We start from the raw sequence: 17,642 nt of genomic DNA on the forward strand, positions 1-17,642 counted from the left end.
GGGGGCGGGGACAGGGACAGGGGCAGGGGCAGGGGCAGGGACAGGGACAGGGGCAGGGGCAGGGGCAGGGACAGGGGCAGGGGCAGGGGCAGGGGCAGGGGCAGGGACAGGGACAGGGGCAGGGGCAGGGGCAGGGACAGGGACAGGGGCAGGGGCAGGGGCAGGGGCAGGGACTAGCTAGCGTTGTAGTGTCGACCTCTACTCAATGTCAACAGTGATATCGACAGCTCAGAGTTGTTGTGAGGCATCAGTGGCCCTGATCGATAAAACTACCCCCCGTCCCCCCCCCAGAGGACAGGACAGGACGAGGGGGGTGGGGGTGGGGGGGAGGGGTCTCCGCGCTGTATGGCTGTGAATGTAGAGCTTCCCACCGTTGCCGGAAACAAAATGGTATGGTAAAAGGATATGGTATGGTAAAAGGATGTGGTATGGTAAAAGGATGTGGTATAAAGGGATGTGGTTTATTGTCATGCAAAACATCTGTACTACGTTTGGCTAAAGTCAGAAATCACATACACATCTGGGCCTGGGACGGACAGGCTACTTTTTGCCATTATAACATGTAATAAAGCAGTTATAAAGCATTAATAAAACAGTTATAAAGCAGTTGTAAAACTGTTATAATTCATTTATGAAGCAGTTATGAAGCAGTTATGAAGCAGTTATAATGCGCTGGAGAAGAGTGGAGCACAATCACCCTGTTGGCGAACCCTGTGGTACCTACATCCTGGTTGTACTGAGATGACCAAGCAATCTCAAACCTCCATTAGCTGATGTCCTGAAAGTCCTGGAACACACACAAGCTCGCTCACACACACACACTCACACTCACACTCACACACACACACACACACACACACACACACACACACACACACACACACACTCTGTTGTGTAACTAACCTTTCGCTGCAGGCTACTCAAACTTGTGATATCATTGGAGTTCTAGAACTTGGGAGGCACATCCCATCCCACACATAATATCCTTTTGTGTGCACACATGGAGCGTTGCCAGGGCGATGCATTGTTGCATCATTCCAACACAACTCAACACTGTTGCTTGATTGGACGTCGTTCCAAATTCCAAACGTTCTCTTGCCCACCTTTCAATCCCCACAACCTTCAGAACGTACAGACAGCGGTTCTGGGGTGTGTGTGTGTGTGTGTGCGTGTGGGAGGGAGGGGTGGGGGTGGGGGTGGGGGTTTGGGGGGGGTTGAGGTAACCTGCCTCTTTCTTACAGTGGTTTGTTCGGTTTGGGTAAACATTTCACAAGCCACTGCTATTATACCTTTCTGTACATGGAACGGTGAGTCATGTGTTTACCTGGAGGGTGTGTGTGTGTGTGTGTGTGTGTGTGTGTGTAAGTGGACCATAAATCATAGTGAGAAAAGATAGGCCCACTCCTTCGGGTCATGGGTCACAGCCAAATCTGTACACCCAGGATAAAGAGCAGGAGGAAGGGACACCACACACACACACACACACACACACACACACACACACACACACACACTCACACACACACACACACACACACACACGTATGAGCAACAGAGTGTCGCAAGCCCAGGGTGAACAGGGTGAGTCTGCACCCACCACCAGGGGAGGCTGGTGGAGGTAGAAATCGGAGGACAGGCTGGTTGTAATGCATGGAATGCAATCAGGAATGGTATTAAACACACAAACATGTCTGATACCATCCCTCATTCTGTTCCATGCATTGCAATGAGGCCGTCCTCCGATTTCTACCTCCGCCAGCCTCCCCAGACCTACGCCTACTATGCCTATGTAGGCCACAACTGGAAGGCCAGTACTGTGTGATTCACATGTTCATGACGGCACACAATGTGTTGTACAAATAAGGCGACGGTGAAACTGACGGTATGTCCGTTACTGTTCGGATCAAATAACTAATATTCCATAAGTTTGGTGTGTGTTGGTGCGGAGAATAAAGTGTACCGAAGGAGTGGCAAATAACCCTGTTATCAGTAGACATAAAGGAAGTAAGTGGATAATGACACAACCTTTGCATTTGGAAAATAATCTCTATTTATGCGCCATCATCGTAGCTATGGTCATGAATATCAATACACCACACCGTAGGCCTTTGTATGGCCTACAAATACGCACAATATGATATCATATTATACACAAATCCTATATTTCATATCGCTTTTCATGGAGTGTGAATATTTCAAGGCATCCTTCGATGGCTGCAATGTGACATGTGACTGTAGACTGTCATTGGGGGCAAAATAAACGGGCTTAACTACGTCAGACAGTCATATTTAACCTACTCAGAAATCATATGCTTAAATATTCGAGTCGTCCCCGCCAACCCCACCCCCTCGGCCTTCGCCCGTTGGTATTTTTATGAATGAAGGACAGTATGCAAATGAGAGCGATTCAAGAAAAGAAATGGCGGATATTGCATATCAGCCCTCCACAAAGAAACACTTTGCAGCCAGCGGCGGCTCGCACGAAAGCCGCTTCATTCCGCCCCCTTGCGTCCACGCCATTCAGACCGAACCGCGTACAAAGTTTGTCACACCCGTGCGGTGTTATTTGCGCGTCTAAAGGGGGAGATATGAACTCGATGTTTAGAAACTCTATTCACTGCAAATCCCTTTACAAAATGTTTCCGTTCCAACCCCTCCCCCTCGTCCCTCCCTCCTTCCCTCCCTCCCTCCCTCCCTCTCTCCTCTCTCCCTCTCTCAAGACGAGTCGTTCGGCAGCCGAGAGGAAGGCGAGGGGGCCCTCTCTACCCCGCTCTCTCCCCGGACACTGTCAGTACATTGTAACAAAACATTTACAACTCGGGGAAACACTCAAGTTGTCAAACTTCCCATCCTTTTCTATAACCTTGCATACGGCTGCCGTGCACGGCAACTGCACAATAGCTGGACAACGTATCAAATGCAATAACAGCCGTTACGAATAAAGGCCACTTTGGTGAAGTCAAGTCCGTACTTACTCGTCTGGGTGCGTTTCTTCGGTCATTTTTTCGTTTCACCGACAGTAATATCCCGCATAGTGTACATAGTGTCCAGTCTTCATTTTTCCTCTTGCTATCCCACACCTTCCCGATGAAACCCGAGTTTTCCAATCGTTTATATTACACCGTTGTTTTCGTTCTCTCTCTCTCTCTCTCTCTCGTTCTCTCTCTCTCTCTCCCTCTCCCCCGCCGATCGTCTCACTCTACAAACGCATCACCCCGAGAGTGTGAACACAATAATCCGTTTAGGAAGCAATACCTCCACCTCCACCTCCACCGGTCTAATCCCCGTCGCTGCCGCGGCCCGTCGTGCTGGAAGGCGGCGTCTGGTGAGTCGTGCGGCGGTGATGTCGGTGAGGATGGCCCCGTACGAGCCCCATCACTGGCTACTCCATGTTGGTTCTGGTCTGTAGGCAGGAGCCAGGGCTGCCGACACACCGCACTGGGGGAGGGGGGAGGGGGGTGCGGAAGCGATGACGTTAGACCCGAAGGACTGCAGGCTGTATAGGATGTTTTAGTTTTTTTTAGGGATGTCTCCAATGATGCAAGCAACGGACAGACAATTTGTCACCATCGAGAAGTGAGAAGACGGTTATTTTCACATGGTTACGGGTTGATTTGGATACACTACGACAACAATTTCAGCTTTAGCTTTTAGCCTCGTTAATGGCTGTTCCATGCAGTAACTAGGCTAAATTTCCGTGTATAAACACATAGCCTGAAGGTATACTCTTTCGGAAAGGGTATATAGAGCCACTTCTTTTGCCACAAAAACGGTTACTAAAGTATCAAAGCGTAACTCTCCAGTGCAACCCTGGGTTACCATCACAGCACTGGATAAATTCGATAATGTAACCAGGGGAGGCTAGTGGAGGTAGGAATCGGAGGACGGGCTCATTGTAATGCATGGAATGGCATGAGGAAGGTTGTGTGTTTGATACCATTCCTGATTCCAGTGACTCCAACTCCCACTATCACACCAGTCACACCAGTCACCTACAGCCTCTCACACCAGTCACACCAGTCAGGTACAGCCTCTAACACCAGTCAGGTACAGCCTCTAACACCAGTCAGGTACAGCCTCTAACACCAGTCAGGTACAGCCTCTAACACCAGTCAGGTACAGACTCTAACACCAGTCAGGTACAGCCTCTAACACCAGTCGCCTACAGCCTCTAACACCAGTCAGGCCACAGTGGCATGTTAAAAACCCTGGTAGGAAGAAACCTTCAGTGGAACCAGCCACTACTGCTGGGTAGCCTACGCCTCTTAGCGGTGGTGAAAAGAGTACATTAGTTCAGATATCTTTTAAACCAATCAACTAAGTGGATCATACCGTAGAGGATCACCAAGTCGTCGTGGGTGGATCCGAAGACCAGTCCCTGTCGTCTAGCACCACCTAGTGGTGAAATAGCGAATAAGCGAGTTCCTGTCTAGCACCACCTAGTGGTGAAATTGTGAATAGACCAGTCCCTGTCCTCTAGCCCCACCAAGTGGTGAAACTGTGCTATTATAGACTTATTTGTTGTTCACAACTTTTTCCCAGGGGCTCAACTGGTCCCCAATCAGACCCCGAAGTCTCCCTTCTCTCATTTCGTGAAAAGTCTGGTCATGGGCATTTGTTGATATTATTTGATATGCTTACAAAGGTGTACTCACTGAAATCATGTGGCTGGAGTATGTACAGGATCTGGAATTGAAGAGTTGCCGAACAGCTTTGTGCCAACATCACTAAGACACAAACAGCATCAGCAGATGAAGAGCTGCTATTTTTACTGAATGTGTATTAGTCTTGATGCTTTAGCCGGACATGTGGAGCATCACATGCACTTTTAATGTTGTTCTATTGTTCTAAGTTATTGGTTGTTCATAACTTTGGTTATCATTATTAATGACTTTAAATATGTTTTTGGTGTCTATTTTACTGTCTGTCATTTAGTTGCTAGCAACTACAACCGTAGTTTGAACCGTAAAGCAATGTATAATAGCACTGCTTCACCACTAGGCGGTGCTAGAAGACAGGTACTGGACTCTGGATGCAAGACTACTTTGATACAAAAAAATACTTAAACAACCTCAGATTTAGATTTAAGTAATTTTTTTAATTTTAAAACCCTGAATTTAAGATTTAATTTTAATATTTGTCTATGAATTAAATATTTATTTCTGCAATCCAGATTTAAGACTAAGATGCTTCAAGTTTACCAGAAAATAGAGGTAGCAAACTGGTAAATATCTCGCTACATTCTTGGCCTTCACGAACGTCTGTCAGAGGATCAGCGGCGAGCTGCTCTGCTGGCGTATTCAGACTGATCAGCCTGTCGGCCGTCTGCTCTTCATACACAAGCGAGTTAGCGGCTATGTTGCCCTTATGGGATGTTGATAGCTACTTGTGTACCAAGGTTAAAATCTCATAGTATTCTGTAGTGTGTATGTTAAATGTATATATAGCTAGTATTGTACCAGACTATTCCCCAGCCAGATAAACAGGTTGTAATAAAACTAGAAATGTAAGTCCCGAAAGAAACTTTGTGAGTTTGCAGTCTTATTTTGGTATAAAGTTAAAAGATGGTTTGGACTAGATAGTCAGATAGATAGATGGATGGATAGATGGTTGGATGGATGGTCAGAGCCAGATAGATGAGAGGTTATAGGATGGATAGATGAGAGGGGAGGGTGTTGATAGATAAATAATATTAAGAGGTTATTCAGGATGGGTCATACTGAGTAAAGCAGTAGTGACTGGTGATAGGAAGAAAGGTGGTGGCTGAGTAGTTGAAATACAGTGACAGTAGGATGGACAGATCGGATAAAAGATGGTCGGAGGGTAGAAGGTTAGAGGATAGACAGATAGGCAGATAGATAGGATGATTGGGGGTGTTACCTGTTGGGGGTGTAGATCTTGATGGAGTCGAGTCGTCCACAAGGGCCACAGCAGACGTCTTTGTGAATATGAAGGGCAACTTGAGAGCAGCGTAAAAGGGGAATGAAAATACATAAAACATGAAACTATATAATACACACTTTAGCAATTACAGCGGCCATGGCCTTGGGGATGAATGATCCGTCTGCTCTGGCGGTCTTAAAGGCTCTCCTCGTTTTAAAAGGAAGCAACTGCGTATGGCAGGCCAGGGCACTAGGGGGCGCCAGAGACTGGAGGATGTATTGTAGAGTCCAGACAGTCCAGAGGAGTCCAGAGTTCACACTGACCTCCAGCTGATCCTTCATCCGGACCCACAACACAGAACCGAAGTCATGAATTGAACTGGAATTTTCACTAAAAGATTAGGAAATTCGTTCTTTTCTTTTTTTCTTTCTTTCTAAGTGAGCCTAAAAGCGTCCCTAGTTTGTTCATCTGAAGTGATTCATGAGTACTATGAAGGAAGAAGAGGGAGGGATATCACCCCTCTCTCCCCACTCTCTCTCTCCCTCTCTCTCCCTCTCTCTCTCTCTCTCTCTCTCTCTCTCTCTCTCTCTCTCTCTCTCTCTCTCTCTCCCCACTCTCTCTCTCTCTCTCCCTCTCTCTCTCTCTCCCCACTCTCTCTCTCCCTCACTCTCTCTCTCTCTCCCTCTCTCTCTCTCTCCCTCTCTCTCTCCACCCCCCCCCTTCGCTCTCTGCTCGTCCAGCTGAGCTGCATGTGGTTATGATTACATATGCACTACTTAGTTCCACAAAATTTCATGCAGCCCAGTAGTCTTTTAATGATTAAGTCGTTACTCAATCCCTTTAATGAGTCCCTCCCTCCCTCCCTCCCTCCCTCCCTCCCTCCCTCGTTGACTGTTCAAGCACCCTTTGGACGTTCATTCAAACCTGTAGTCTGGTCAAATCACCCGTATATTTGTTTGCTGTACATTAACATCAATAAACTAATCGAGCTTCCTCATTCCCTACGGGTGACAAGTGTGGCTGTGACTCCAATACCCAGAATGCTTATGGTGGACGGAAGGAAAGTCAAATACATTCATTTCCATCCATGAAAATAAACATGGTCTTGTCCTCTCTGCCTCATCCCAACTTAATAAGGTAACAAACCAACAGTGTATCGGGAGTGATGAGGGAGGGAGGGAGAGAGGGAGGGAGAGAGAGGGGGTGAGGGAGTGATGAGGGAGGGAGGGAGGGAGAGGGGGTGAGGGAGGGAGGGAGGGAGGGAGGGAGAGTGTATCGGGAATGTCACTGTTTCAGGAGGAGGTAGAGAGGGAGGGAGGGAGGGAGGGAGAGTGTATCGGGAATGTCACTGTTTCAGAAGGAGGTAGAGAGGGAGGGAGAGAGAGGGGGTGAGGGAGGGAGGGAGGGAGAGTGTATCGGGAATGTCAATGTTTCAGACGGGGGACACAAGCGTCTACCGTTAGGCCAAGAGCACCTCCTCAAGGTCCGAGAGCGACACTCTCAAGCAGGGCTACCTCATCACGAGAGTGTGATTCCAAACCCCCTCCACTACATCGATGAATTCCACTCCTTAAATAACCTGGAAGTCTTCATCGTGTATTTGTAGCGGAGGTGGTTTGGAGTCACGCCTGAGAGAGTTATAAGCCCGGACGTCGGCCTTGAACCGTTGCGTTGCGACGATCTGTCGTTTCTGCCGGCCCCACAGATGGACCGGCCCACCGGGAACTCTCCCCCGGTGCTCCAGATGGCCAGTCTGCTACAGCATCCACGCGTGACATCCGTGGCGGGTTAGAGTCCCGCAGGTTACATTTCCATGGTTCCACTGAACACCTTATCTGTCGCTGCGAGCCAAGCCACAAAGACACAGCTGCATGGAACACAGAGGGACGGGGGGGAGATTGGGCTACAGGATATCAACACACTGACCCTCAACCAGGTGGATATATGTCCTCTCTGTTCTCCTGCTACACTGTGTGTGTGTGTGTGTGTGTGTGTGTGTGTGTGTGTGTGTGTGTGTGAGAGAGTGTGTGTGTGTGTGTGTGTGAGAGAGAGTGTGTGTATGTGTGAGAGAGAGAGTGTGTGTGTGTGTGTGTGTGTGTGAGACCTGGCCCCTGGCGAGACGCCCAGGGCATCACTACGGTGTGTATCAGACCCTGAGTATCAGTATCCCTCTGATTGGGATGGGAATAATTGATGGAATGCTGTTGAATCGGAGTAAAGGAAGAGGTCGTCCAGAGTTCAACTTCATTTCACCTGGAGAGATTGTTGGTGATCGTTAAAAGGGAAAAGTATATATATATAGATATGGATCTCTCTCTCTATACATATATATATATATATATATATATAAAACAGTATATGTGGTAAACACTTAGTCATCTTGGTGGAGGTGGGCCAGGCCTTCTATGTGTGTGTGTTTGTGTGTCAGATGGGATATAAAACTATTCTACCTTTAAGTATCATGTAGCAGGTGATATGAAGACAAGTTTATCAAATTGCACTACACCGGTGTGTGTGTGTGTGTGTGTGTGTGTGTGTTGGTCTGAGAGATACCAATACAACCACACCAAAATAAAACCAGAACTGCAAAAAAAAGCACTGTCAAATCCCATGAGCTAGCTAGCTAGTAGACAGTTTGATTAAAGCTACACAGAGGTAGCTAGCTAGTAGACAGTTTGATTAAAGCTACACAGAGGTAGCTAGCTAGTAGACAGTTTGATTAAAGCTACACAGAGGTAGCTAGCTAGTAGACAGTTTGATTAAAGCTACATTACACATTAGTAGGCTAACAGATAGAATCTCTCCACCACTGATTTGTAGCTCAGAGCCAGGACTAAAGTTACACACTCTGTGATAACGCGAGTCATCTTACCTGCTACTGTGGCCCAGCCAGGTGGGGGGTGAGGGGGTGAGGGGGGGTCAGGGAGGTTGGCCTACCTAGTCTACTGTATATGGCCCAACTAGGGGGAGGTTTGGGGGTGAGGTAGGGAGAGAGAGGGGTTGAGGGAGTGAGAGAGGGGTTTGGGAGAGAGAGTGGGATCGGGAGAGAGAGGGGTTCGGGAGGGAGAGAGGTTGAGGGAGAAGGGGTTAGGGAGAGAGAGGGAGTGAGAGAGGGAGGGAGGGAAAGAGAGAGAGAGGGAGGGAGGGAGAGAGAGAGGGGGGGGGGGGGAGAGTGGGAGGGAGGGAGAGAGGGAGGGAGGGAGAGAGAGAGAGGGGGGAGGGAGAGAGGGAGAGTGGGAGGGAGAGAGAGAGAGAGGGGGGGGGGGGGGAGTCTAGCTAGTCTGTCTTTATCTCTGTTATCAGACAGCTGCCAGCCCCACTAATGAAGGATCTGACGAGGCCGTCCGGGCTGGTTGACTGCACACACAGGCCTGGGGTGTGTGTGTGTGTGTGTGTGTGTGAGAACGGGCTGGGCTACTTACGTGTGTGTTGACTGCCAGGCTTCCTAGGACAGGTGTACTACTCAGGTGACACTGGAAACTGACTGAGTGGTTTTGTGTGTGTGTGTGTGTGTAAGGGAGAGAGTGAGTGAGTGTGAGTGTGTGTGTGTGTGTGTGTGTGTGTGTGTGTTGGAAGGAATGAAAGGTCTAAGCCATTGAGTAACAGTAGCGTTCATGTCCATGTGTTCTATGGTGAGGAGAGGCTTGTGTACTTTGTTTCTTAAAGGTCATTGTTTTGTCCCACTCTCAGATTTTCCAGTTTGTATTGGAGACAGTGGAGACAGACAGGAGGAGAGGGTGGGAGAGAGAGAGGGAGGGAGGGAGGGTGGGAGAGAGAGAGGGAGGGAGGGCCGGATTCAAACCCATGCCGACATGGGCATATATGTACACTGCAGGCTGCGGTGCTAGACCACTGGTCCACCCTAAGTAGTTAAAACTGCCGTCACTGTCATTTAACAAAGTAATAAACATGTAGATGTGAATTATCTATGATAACATTATACATGTATATCCACCATAGTTGCTGAAACAGGGACTATTTCAAGGCCTCTTCACACAGGGACTATTTCAAGGCCTCTTCACACAGGGACTATTTCATGGGGGAAAGGAACACAAAATATTACAACCCCAACAACTGTTACCATCGCAACGAGTAACGACATTGCAGCTGCCGGTAGCTTCGCCGGCGGTGCTGGAGAGGACCATGTGACCACGTGAGAGGACCATGTGACCACGTGAGAGGAGAATATTGGACCCAGCCCAGTCCAGTTCTGGTCGGTCCTGTGACGAGTAGAACCCCTACGATGTCACTATGGTACACTTGGTGCTTTTACTGAATAAAGGACAAGATTTAAGATGTGTTAAAATCATTTAATAAAGAATATATTAGAAATGAACTCTGTTGTTTCATTCAGGAAACTCGTTTCACTCCCTCTTCACGCCGCCGTTCCAGGCAGTGTCATTATTATTCCTAAACATAAACAAGACAGCAGCAATTACAAACAATCGTTTTTTTCAGACAAAAACCAAAGTAAACTCATGTTTTTCAAATCTGATATCTCCCAATCCATTTACAGCAGAAAGACAATGTGACAACAGGCAAAACTACTGATATCAGTCACATTGAGAATAGATTATTATTGCTCCTATCATTGACATATACAGGCTAACATCAAAAGTGTAGGATTGTGCATACAGCGCCCCCTACTGGCTCCGAGACGGACACTGAGATCTCAGATACACAACTTGCAAAGTTGGAAATATCCAAGTTTCCTATTTCTAAGGAGGACTTGAACGCAGCCTTAAGAACTAGAATGCAGCCTTAAGAACTGGAATGCAGCCTTAAGAACTAGAATGCAGCCTTAAGAACTGGAATGCAGCCTTAAACGACACCTCAGGGAAACCCATGGTGGAGTATCCATCCACGGCGCGTCTCTCAGGTCGGACCTCTGAGGTTCTGTGTGGACTCCATCCTCTGGCGTCGCCGCGCCACGGCCAGCTGCTTCTTTTGCTCGATCTCGGCCGCGGAGCACCGCCCGACCGACTGGGTCGGCACCAACACTGGGGGAGGAAGAGATGGAGGGATGGAGAGATGGAAGGATGGAGAGATGGAGGGATGGGTAGGTTAGAGAAGTGTCCGCCATGGGAACCATCGGCTCACCCTCCCCACAAGGTAGAAAAGGGAGGCCGGCTCATTGTAATACAATGAGCCCGTCCTCCGATTTCTCCCTCCACCAGCCTCTACTGGCACACACACACACACACACACACACACACACACACACACACACACACACACACACACACACACACACACTCTCTTGTTCAAGACAATGCATGGTTTAGCAGCATACTCCTCTGTTGAAAGCTTACCTTTCCTGTTGGTCGCAGCATTGGACACACACCCCGGGGGTCTCTTGAAGTTAAACTGCCTAGGGGGGTTCTCATTGGTGGCGGCGCTCACAGTCGACGCCCCAAACCCCTGCTGATTGGCTGAACTCCAGGCTGCAGAAGCCTGTTTATTGGCTGAGCTCCCGATGACACAAGTGCTTTGGCCCTGAGCGACTCTGTAAGCCCCTCCCCCCGCAGGGTTCTGTGGCCTGAACGTGGGGTTAGCGGTAGCGGTAGCATTAGCATTCCCGGCTAAGGCCTTGGTGCTCTGTGCATTGGTATTAATAGCATTCCACGGCCTGAACGTGGGGTTAGCCGTAGCATTCCGATTAGCATTGCCAGTCTGTGTATTAGCACCAGAGAGCACAGGGACGGGTGATCTATAGGTGGGGAGGGAGGAGGAGGAGTGGGTGGAAGAGCTACCTGTCCCTGGAACAGAGAGAGGATAGTTTGAAACGTTGGGAGGTTTACAGTGTGATTGTGAGGCGGTCCTGGACTCAGTCTTCTGATTCTGGTCGTACCGGGCACTGTCCAATGGTACTGGGACTGACATCTGCCTTTGAATGTGATTGGGTGGCGGTGGTAGCGTGTTTCTGACAGCTGCAGTCTGATTGGTCGGCGGCGGGTGATTGACGGCAGGATCGTCCACTCTCTGCGTGATCTGGCTCTCCAGGTTGTCACACACCTGACACAACAGATCATCGTCGTCATCATCCCCTTCATCGTCCCAAATGGAGTCGGAAGCGAAGAGAGAGTCCAGGTCATCGTCCAGGACGCCGCCGGCGAAGCTACCTGCAGCTGCGATATCCTTGCTCGTTGCCATGGTAACAGTTGTTGGGGTCGTGATGTTTTGTGTTCCTTTCCCGCCCCTTTTATCTGTCGGCCTGTGGTACAAAATAGTCCCTGTGTGAAGAGGCCTTGAAACAGTCTCTGTCTGAAGAGGCCTTGAAATAGTCTCTGTAGGCCTGTGGTATGAAGCAGACCCTGTGTGAAGAGGCCTTGAAATAGTCCCTGTGTGAAGAGGCCTTGGAATAGTCTCTGTAGGCCTGTGGTATGAAATAGTCCCTGTGTGAAGAGGCCTTGAAATAGTCTCTGTCTGAAGGGGCCCTTGTGGACGAGACTTCAACCCATTAAAACGGTGCTGCATTTGCTGGTTCAGCTGTTGGTAGTTAGACTCCATAGACACAGCTGCTTTGGTGGATGAAAACTGACCCGATTGGCTGTGCTGTGTGTTTACGTGCTGGGATTGGCTGACACTGTCCGAGACAAGCGATCCGATTGGTTGAGATTCCTCCAACAGGATCCCCTTGACAGGGAAGTTAGGATTTGCTTCCAGCTGGAAGGTTTTTCTGTTCCTCATGTTTTCCTTCTGCCCCGTGGACACTGCCAATTGGACATCTCTGCTTCCTGGTGGGTGCGGTCTCTGGAGATGATTGGTCGAAACGGTGGAGTCGGAGAGGTGCTTGGTTTCAGATGTAGTTTCACCAGGCGCCCTCTGGGTGGAGCTGTGCTTGGGAGGGGCAAAGTGGTGCGCGTTCTGGGTCATCTCAAACACCAGCGAGTCATTCAGCAGGTCGTCGTTCTCCCAGTCGTCGTCTTTGGCCGGAACGCTTCGGACGAGGTGGGATATGGTGGCAGTAGAAGTGGGAGCGCGTAGGGAACCCGTAGTTTTCCCAGGAACGCCTTTGGAAGACACGGTGGGAGTAGGAAGAGTCGGAGCGGTCTTCTTCACTTCCACGGAGCGACTCACAGAGGAATTCTGACTTAAACTCCCGCTGATGTGTTGCGTTGGTCCGTCGAAGAGGAAGTCCAAATCGTCCTCCTCCATCATCATCATCATCTCCTCCTCCTCCTGGTCAGCGGTTAGCTGCTCTGCGGCGTCGCTCCTAGATGACCTCACAGCGTCGCTCCCTGATGACCTCACAGAGGGCTGTGTTCTTCTCGGAGCGACATCATCCCTCGGTAACGGCGGGGGGGGCGTGTCGTGGTTGTCGTCCGTGTCTAATATGTCCTCCGTTATCAACTCCAGACTCTGGTCGTTCTCGCTCACACCGGCCTCCTCCTCCGCTTGCCCTTCCTCTTGCCGGAACATGTTGAAATCAAACTGTTTGGCCAGCTTCACGAGGTCATCCACAGCGCTTAACCTGTAGGAACACAAGCAAACTATCCAACGTCAGCCATTTGCAAATAATAATAATAACACAAAAACATCAGCCTGCCCTGGTGTCAGACTAGGTAGGCTATAGACAAGGTTATATACAGTGTCCTCCATAAGTACCGGAAAGAGGAAGCATTCATTTAGCTCTATACTCCCAAGAGTTTTGGATTTTAAATTTAAAAAACTATGCGGTTAAAGAAGAGATTCTCAGCTTTAATTCAATGTTTTCTTTTTTTCAGATTGGTTTCACCATTTAGAAATGACAACCCTTTTTATACATAGTCCCCCTATTTCAGGGCACTGTATAGGGTGGTTCACAGCGGAGGCTGGGGGCTATAGGTGGCCTTACCTGGGTGACTTCTTCTTTGCCCTGGGCTGCTGTACCTCGGGGGTGCAGGGGATAGCACTGGCTCCTATCCACTGGAGCAATGACGACTCAGGCACTGCAGGTCGCCCATGCTGCAATAGGAGAAATGGTATGTGAACACACACACACACACACACACACACACACACACACACACACACACACACACACACACACACACACACACACACACACACACACACACACACACACACACACACACACACACACACACACACACACACACACACACACACACACACACACACCTAACCTTGGGAGCTATCCTGTTGACTATCTCAGCGATGTCCACAATCCTGACATTGGCAGAGTACTTCCTGCCTCTTCTGTCTGTGACGGAACAGAAACATGAAACACAGATCATCATCATCATCATCATCATCATCTTTACATCAGACATGCGATAAGATCAACTTCATTGTCCCGAAGGACAATCGTCATGGAGACAATGTACTAACAATTCAATTGATTTAAGATCTACATAAACACACTCCGTTCAACATACACATAAAGCAGCTACTCTCTAGTTGTGATGGAGACTGCAGACGTAATTAACGTAGGAAGAGCTGCATCTCTCTGTCTCGTCTGTCTGTTTGCCTGTGTCCGTCTCTCACTCTCCTCCTCCCTCTCTCTCCTCCCGCCTCTCTCTCCTCCCGCCTCTCTCCCCTCCTCCCCCTCTCCCCTCCTCCCCCACCTCTCTCTGGGTGTCTAGAAAGGCTCTATATGTGATGACCATTTACTCACTAGCCCTGAGAGGCGAGGGAGAAGTGGAATCCCAGATGATGTCGTGTTGCAGGTCGGAGTCGTTAAGCGGGGACTCTCCGTGGAGCTGGGTTTGGTATCTGGACCTCGTCGTCACTCGTGTTGGGGTCTTGAACTCTGATGGGGCACACAGACAAATACACTAATAAACATGCTTTTCAATTCAACACGCAGCTCTCTATCTGTCATAAAACGCTTAGCTAGCTCGTCTCCTTAAGATGACACGTTCAGATAGAACCGCAGGCTGGCGATCTAGGATCATTACAACTCGATAAGCGACTGACCGTGTTGGCAGGTTTTAGGTGAATCTAGCGGTGTTGGAGGTTGTTGTGTTGTTGTTGGAGGTTGTTGTGTTTGTCTCAAACTTCTTCTCAGGCGGTTTGTTTTCGATTTCCCCGCAGAAACGTCCAGGAGTTGAGCCTCTTCTCGGCACTTCGTCCCCGCGGTCGAACCCCCCGACCTCCCCGTGTTCCGCCTCTGTTCTGTCATATCATCTCTGCTTCAGCCACCTACTGACATCCAGCACCAACCTTCACAGACCGCTATTCTCCGAGGACAGTTTGAAATGCATGGTATAATCAGACCAAGGTAAGTGGTTTTGTTATGATCAAGACATAAAAACATCAGAAATTCAAACTTTCCGCCATATTGTTCCCAGAATTCCGTTCTCGAGTTTGGACTCCGGGGGTTGTGTTCAAGAGCATCCAATCATCGCTCAGCGCCAATGCTGCGCAGCTCCCCGCTTCCCCGCCTTGAAATATTGATATATATTGATATATTATATATTAGGATCAGATGACACATACACTCACACATACACTCACTCAGACTTTATTAGAACACTTTACTAATACTGGGTAGGGCCTCCCTTTGCTCTCAAAACAGCCTCAATTCTTCGTGGCGTTGATTCCACAAGATGTTGGAAACATTCCTTTGAGATTCTGGTCCATGTTGACATGATTGCATCACGCAATTCCTGCAGATTTTTCAGGTACACTTTCAAATTGTGAATCTTGTTCTACCACATCCCAAAGGTGTTCTATTTGATTCAGATCCGGTGACTGGGAAGGCCACTGAAGAACACTGAACTCATTGTCATGTTCATGAAACCAGTTTGAGACGACTTTTGCTTTGTGACATGGTGCATTATCATGCTGGAAGGAGCCATTAGAAGATGGGTAAATTGTGGCCATGAAGGGATGCACATGGTCAGCAACAATACTCAAATAGGCTGTGGCATTCAAGAGATGATTGATTGGTATTAACGGGTCCAAAGTGTGCCAAGAAAACATTCCCCACACCATTACACCACCTCCACCATGAGAAGGTGTACAGGTGTTCCTAATAAAGTGTTCAGTGAATGTATATTAATATAATATAAGACAATTATTAATTTCAATTGGTCATAACATCCATTAAGCAAAGAGGCAATTATAAGGCCTCCCTATTAGTAATTTAGTCAGATGGGGCTAGTCTTGTGGCACAGGTAAGACTATATAAATATTTGATTAAGCTCGAATCTCAGTTTCTAGGAACTACTCAATCATCAATTCGTTTAAGCATACAGTTGTATGTACTTTAGGAACATAAAATAGGAACAATATAAAATTAAAAAAAATAGGATCATTTTACTGCAATAAGATTTTATCAATGAAAAAACAACAACACATCCACTATGAAACCAGCTGGTATTCTATTCTCCTCTCTCTTGTTGTTGAGACTGTTGTTGAGGCTGTTGTTGAGGCTGTTGTTCAGGCTGTTATTGAGGCTGTTGTTGAGGCTGTTGTTCAGGCTGTTGTTGAGGCTGTTATTCAGGCTGTTGTTGAGGCTGTTGTTCAGGCTGTTGTTCAGGCTGTTGTTGAGGCTGTTATTCAGGCTGTTGTTGAGGCTGTTGTTGAGGCTGTTGTTCAGGCTGTTGTTGAGGCTGTTGTTGAGGCTGTTATTCAGGCTGTTGTTGAGGCTGTTGTTGAGGCTGTTATTGAGGCTGTTGTTCAGGCTGTTGTTCAGGCTGTTGTTGAGGCTGTTGTTCAGGCTGTTGTTAAGGCTGTTATTGAGGCTGTTGTTAAGGCTGTTGTTCAGGCTGTTGTTCAGGCTGTTGTTCAGGCTGTTGTTGAGGCTGTTGTTAAGGCTGTTATTGAGGCTGTTGTTGCAGATCCAGAATGTCGCCTCGGTGGAGAATGCACCGTGACTGTAAGAGAAGAGAGGAGCCACACACACACACACACACACACACACACACACACACACACACACACACACACACACACACACATACACACACACACACACACACACACACACACACACACACACACACACACACACACACACACACACACACACACACACACACACACACACACACACACACACACACACACACACACACACACACACACACACACACACACACACACACACACACACACACACACACACACACACACACACACACACACAAGCATGCACATACTGTCTGCAGTGGAGAGAGGCTCCAGCGGGGTGGAGTTAGTGGAGAGAGGCTCCAGCGGGGTGGAGTTAGTGGAGAGAGGCTCCAGCGGGGTGGAGTTAGTGGAGAGAGGCTCCAGCAGGGTGGAGTTAGTGCAGAGTTAGTTATGTTTCCCTTGCCGATTTTGGACTGTGACGAAAACCCCAGCATTCATCAACATCCCCTCTCCTCAGCCTGACATGCCACAGCCTTACATACCAACAGACTGCACCACACACACACACACACACACACACACACACACACACACGCAGACACACACACCAACAGACTGCACCACACACACACACGCACACACACACACACACACACACACACACACACACACACACACACACACACACCAACAGACTGCACCGTCCACTGCTCTGGCCCCTGGCCAGGGACAGATATGCACCATATTTCATGCCGGGTGACTCGGAATAGAATACCCCGCTGTGCTAAAGAAAACACAGTGTCTACACACTGCAAAAGAATCCTTAACCGTTCTGTCACAGGGAGAGAGACAGAGAGACAGAGGGAGGGAGAGAGGGAGAGAGACAGAGGGAGAGAGAGACAGAGGGAGAGAGAGAGAGGGAAAGGGAGAGAGGGAGACAGAGGGAGAGAGAGAGA

General features: G+C 48.6%; 2 protein-coding genes across 2 annotated transcripts in view; both read right to left on the reverse strand.

Annotated features, from left to right (window-relative positions):
- The window catches only part of spred2a (sprouty related EVH1 domain containing 2a), a 20,161-nt gene extending 16,790 nt beyond the window's left edge, over positions 1-3,371 (reverse strand). The window contains 1 exon segment of the mRNA XM_083690201.1: positions 2,976-3,371. Within this exon segment, the coding sequence (XP_083546327.1) occupies positions 2,976-3,001 (26 nt within the window). The 5' untranslated portion in view covers positions 3,002-3,371.
- Positions 3,372-10,178: 6,807 nt separating this feature from the next.
- On the reverse strand, positions 10,179-17,437 carry etaa1a (ETAA1 activator of ATR kinase a; the record flags this gene model as incomplete). The annotated part of the gene is made up of 7 exons (XM_083689625.1): positions 10,179-10,883; positions 11,196-13,357; positions 13,721-13,830; positions 14,013-14,089; positions 14,504-14,638; positions 16,243-16,709; positions 17,388-17,437. 7 exons carry the CDS (start codon positions 17,435-17,437, stop codon positions 10,759-10,761), a joined length of 3,126 nt encoding a protein of 1,041 aa, XP_083545751.1. The 3' UTR covers positions 10,179-10,758.
- Positions 17,438-17,642: the final 205 nt, after the last annotated feature.

The sequence above is a fragment of the Argentina silus genome (genome assembly GCF_951799395.1).
Source record: "Argentina silus genome assembly, chromosome: 18".
Lineage (NCBI taxonomy): Eukaryota > Metazoa > Chordata > Actinopteri > Argentiniformes > Argentinidae > Argentina > Argentina silus.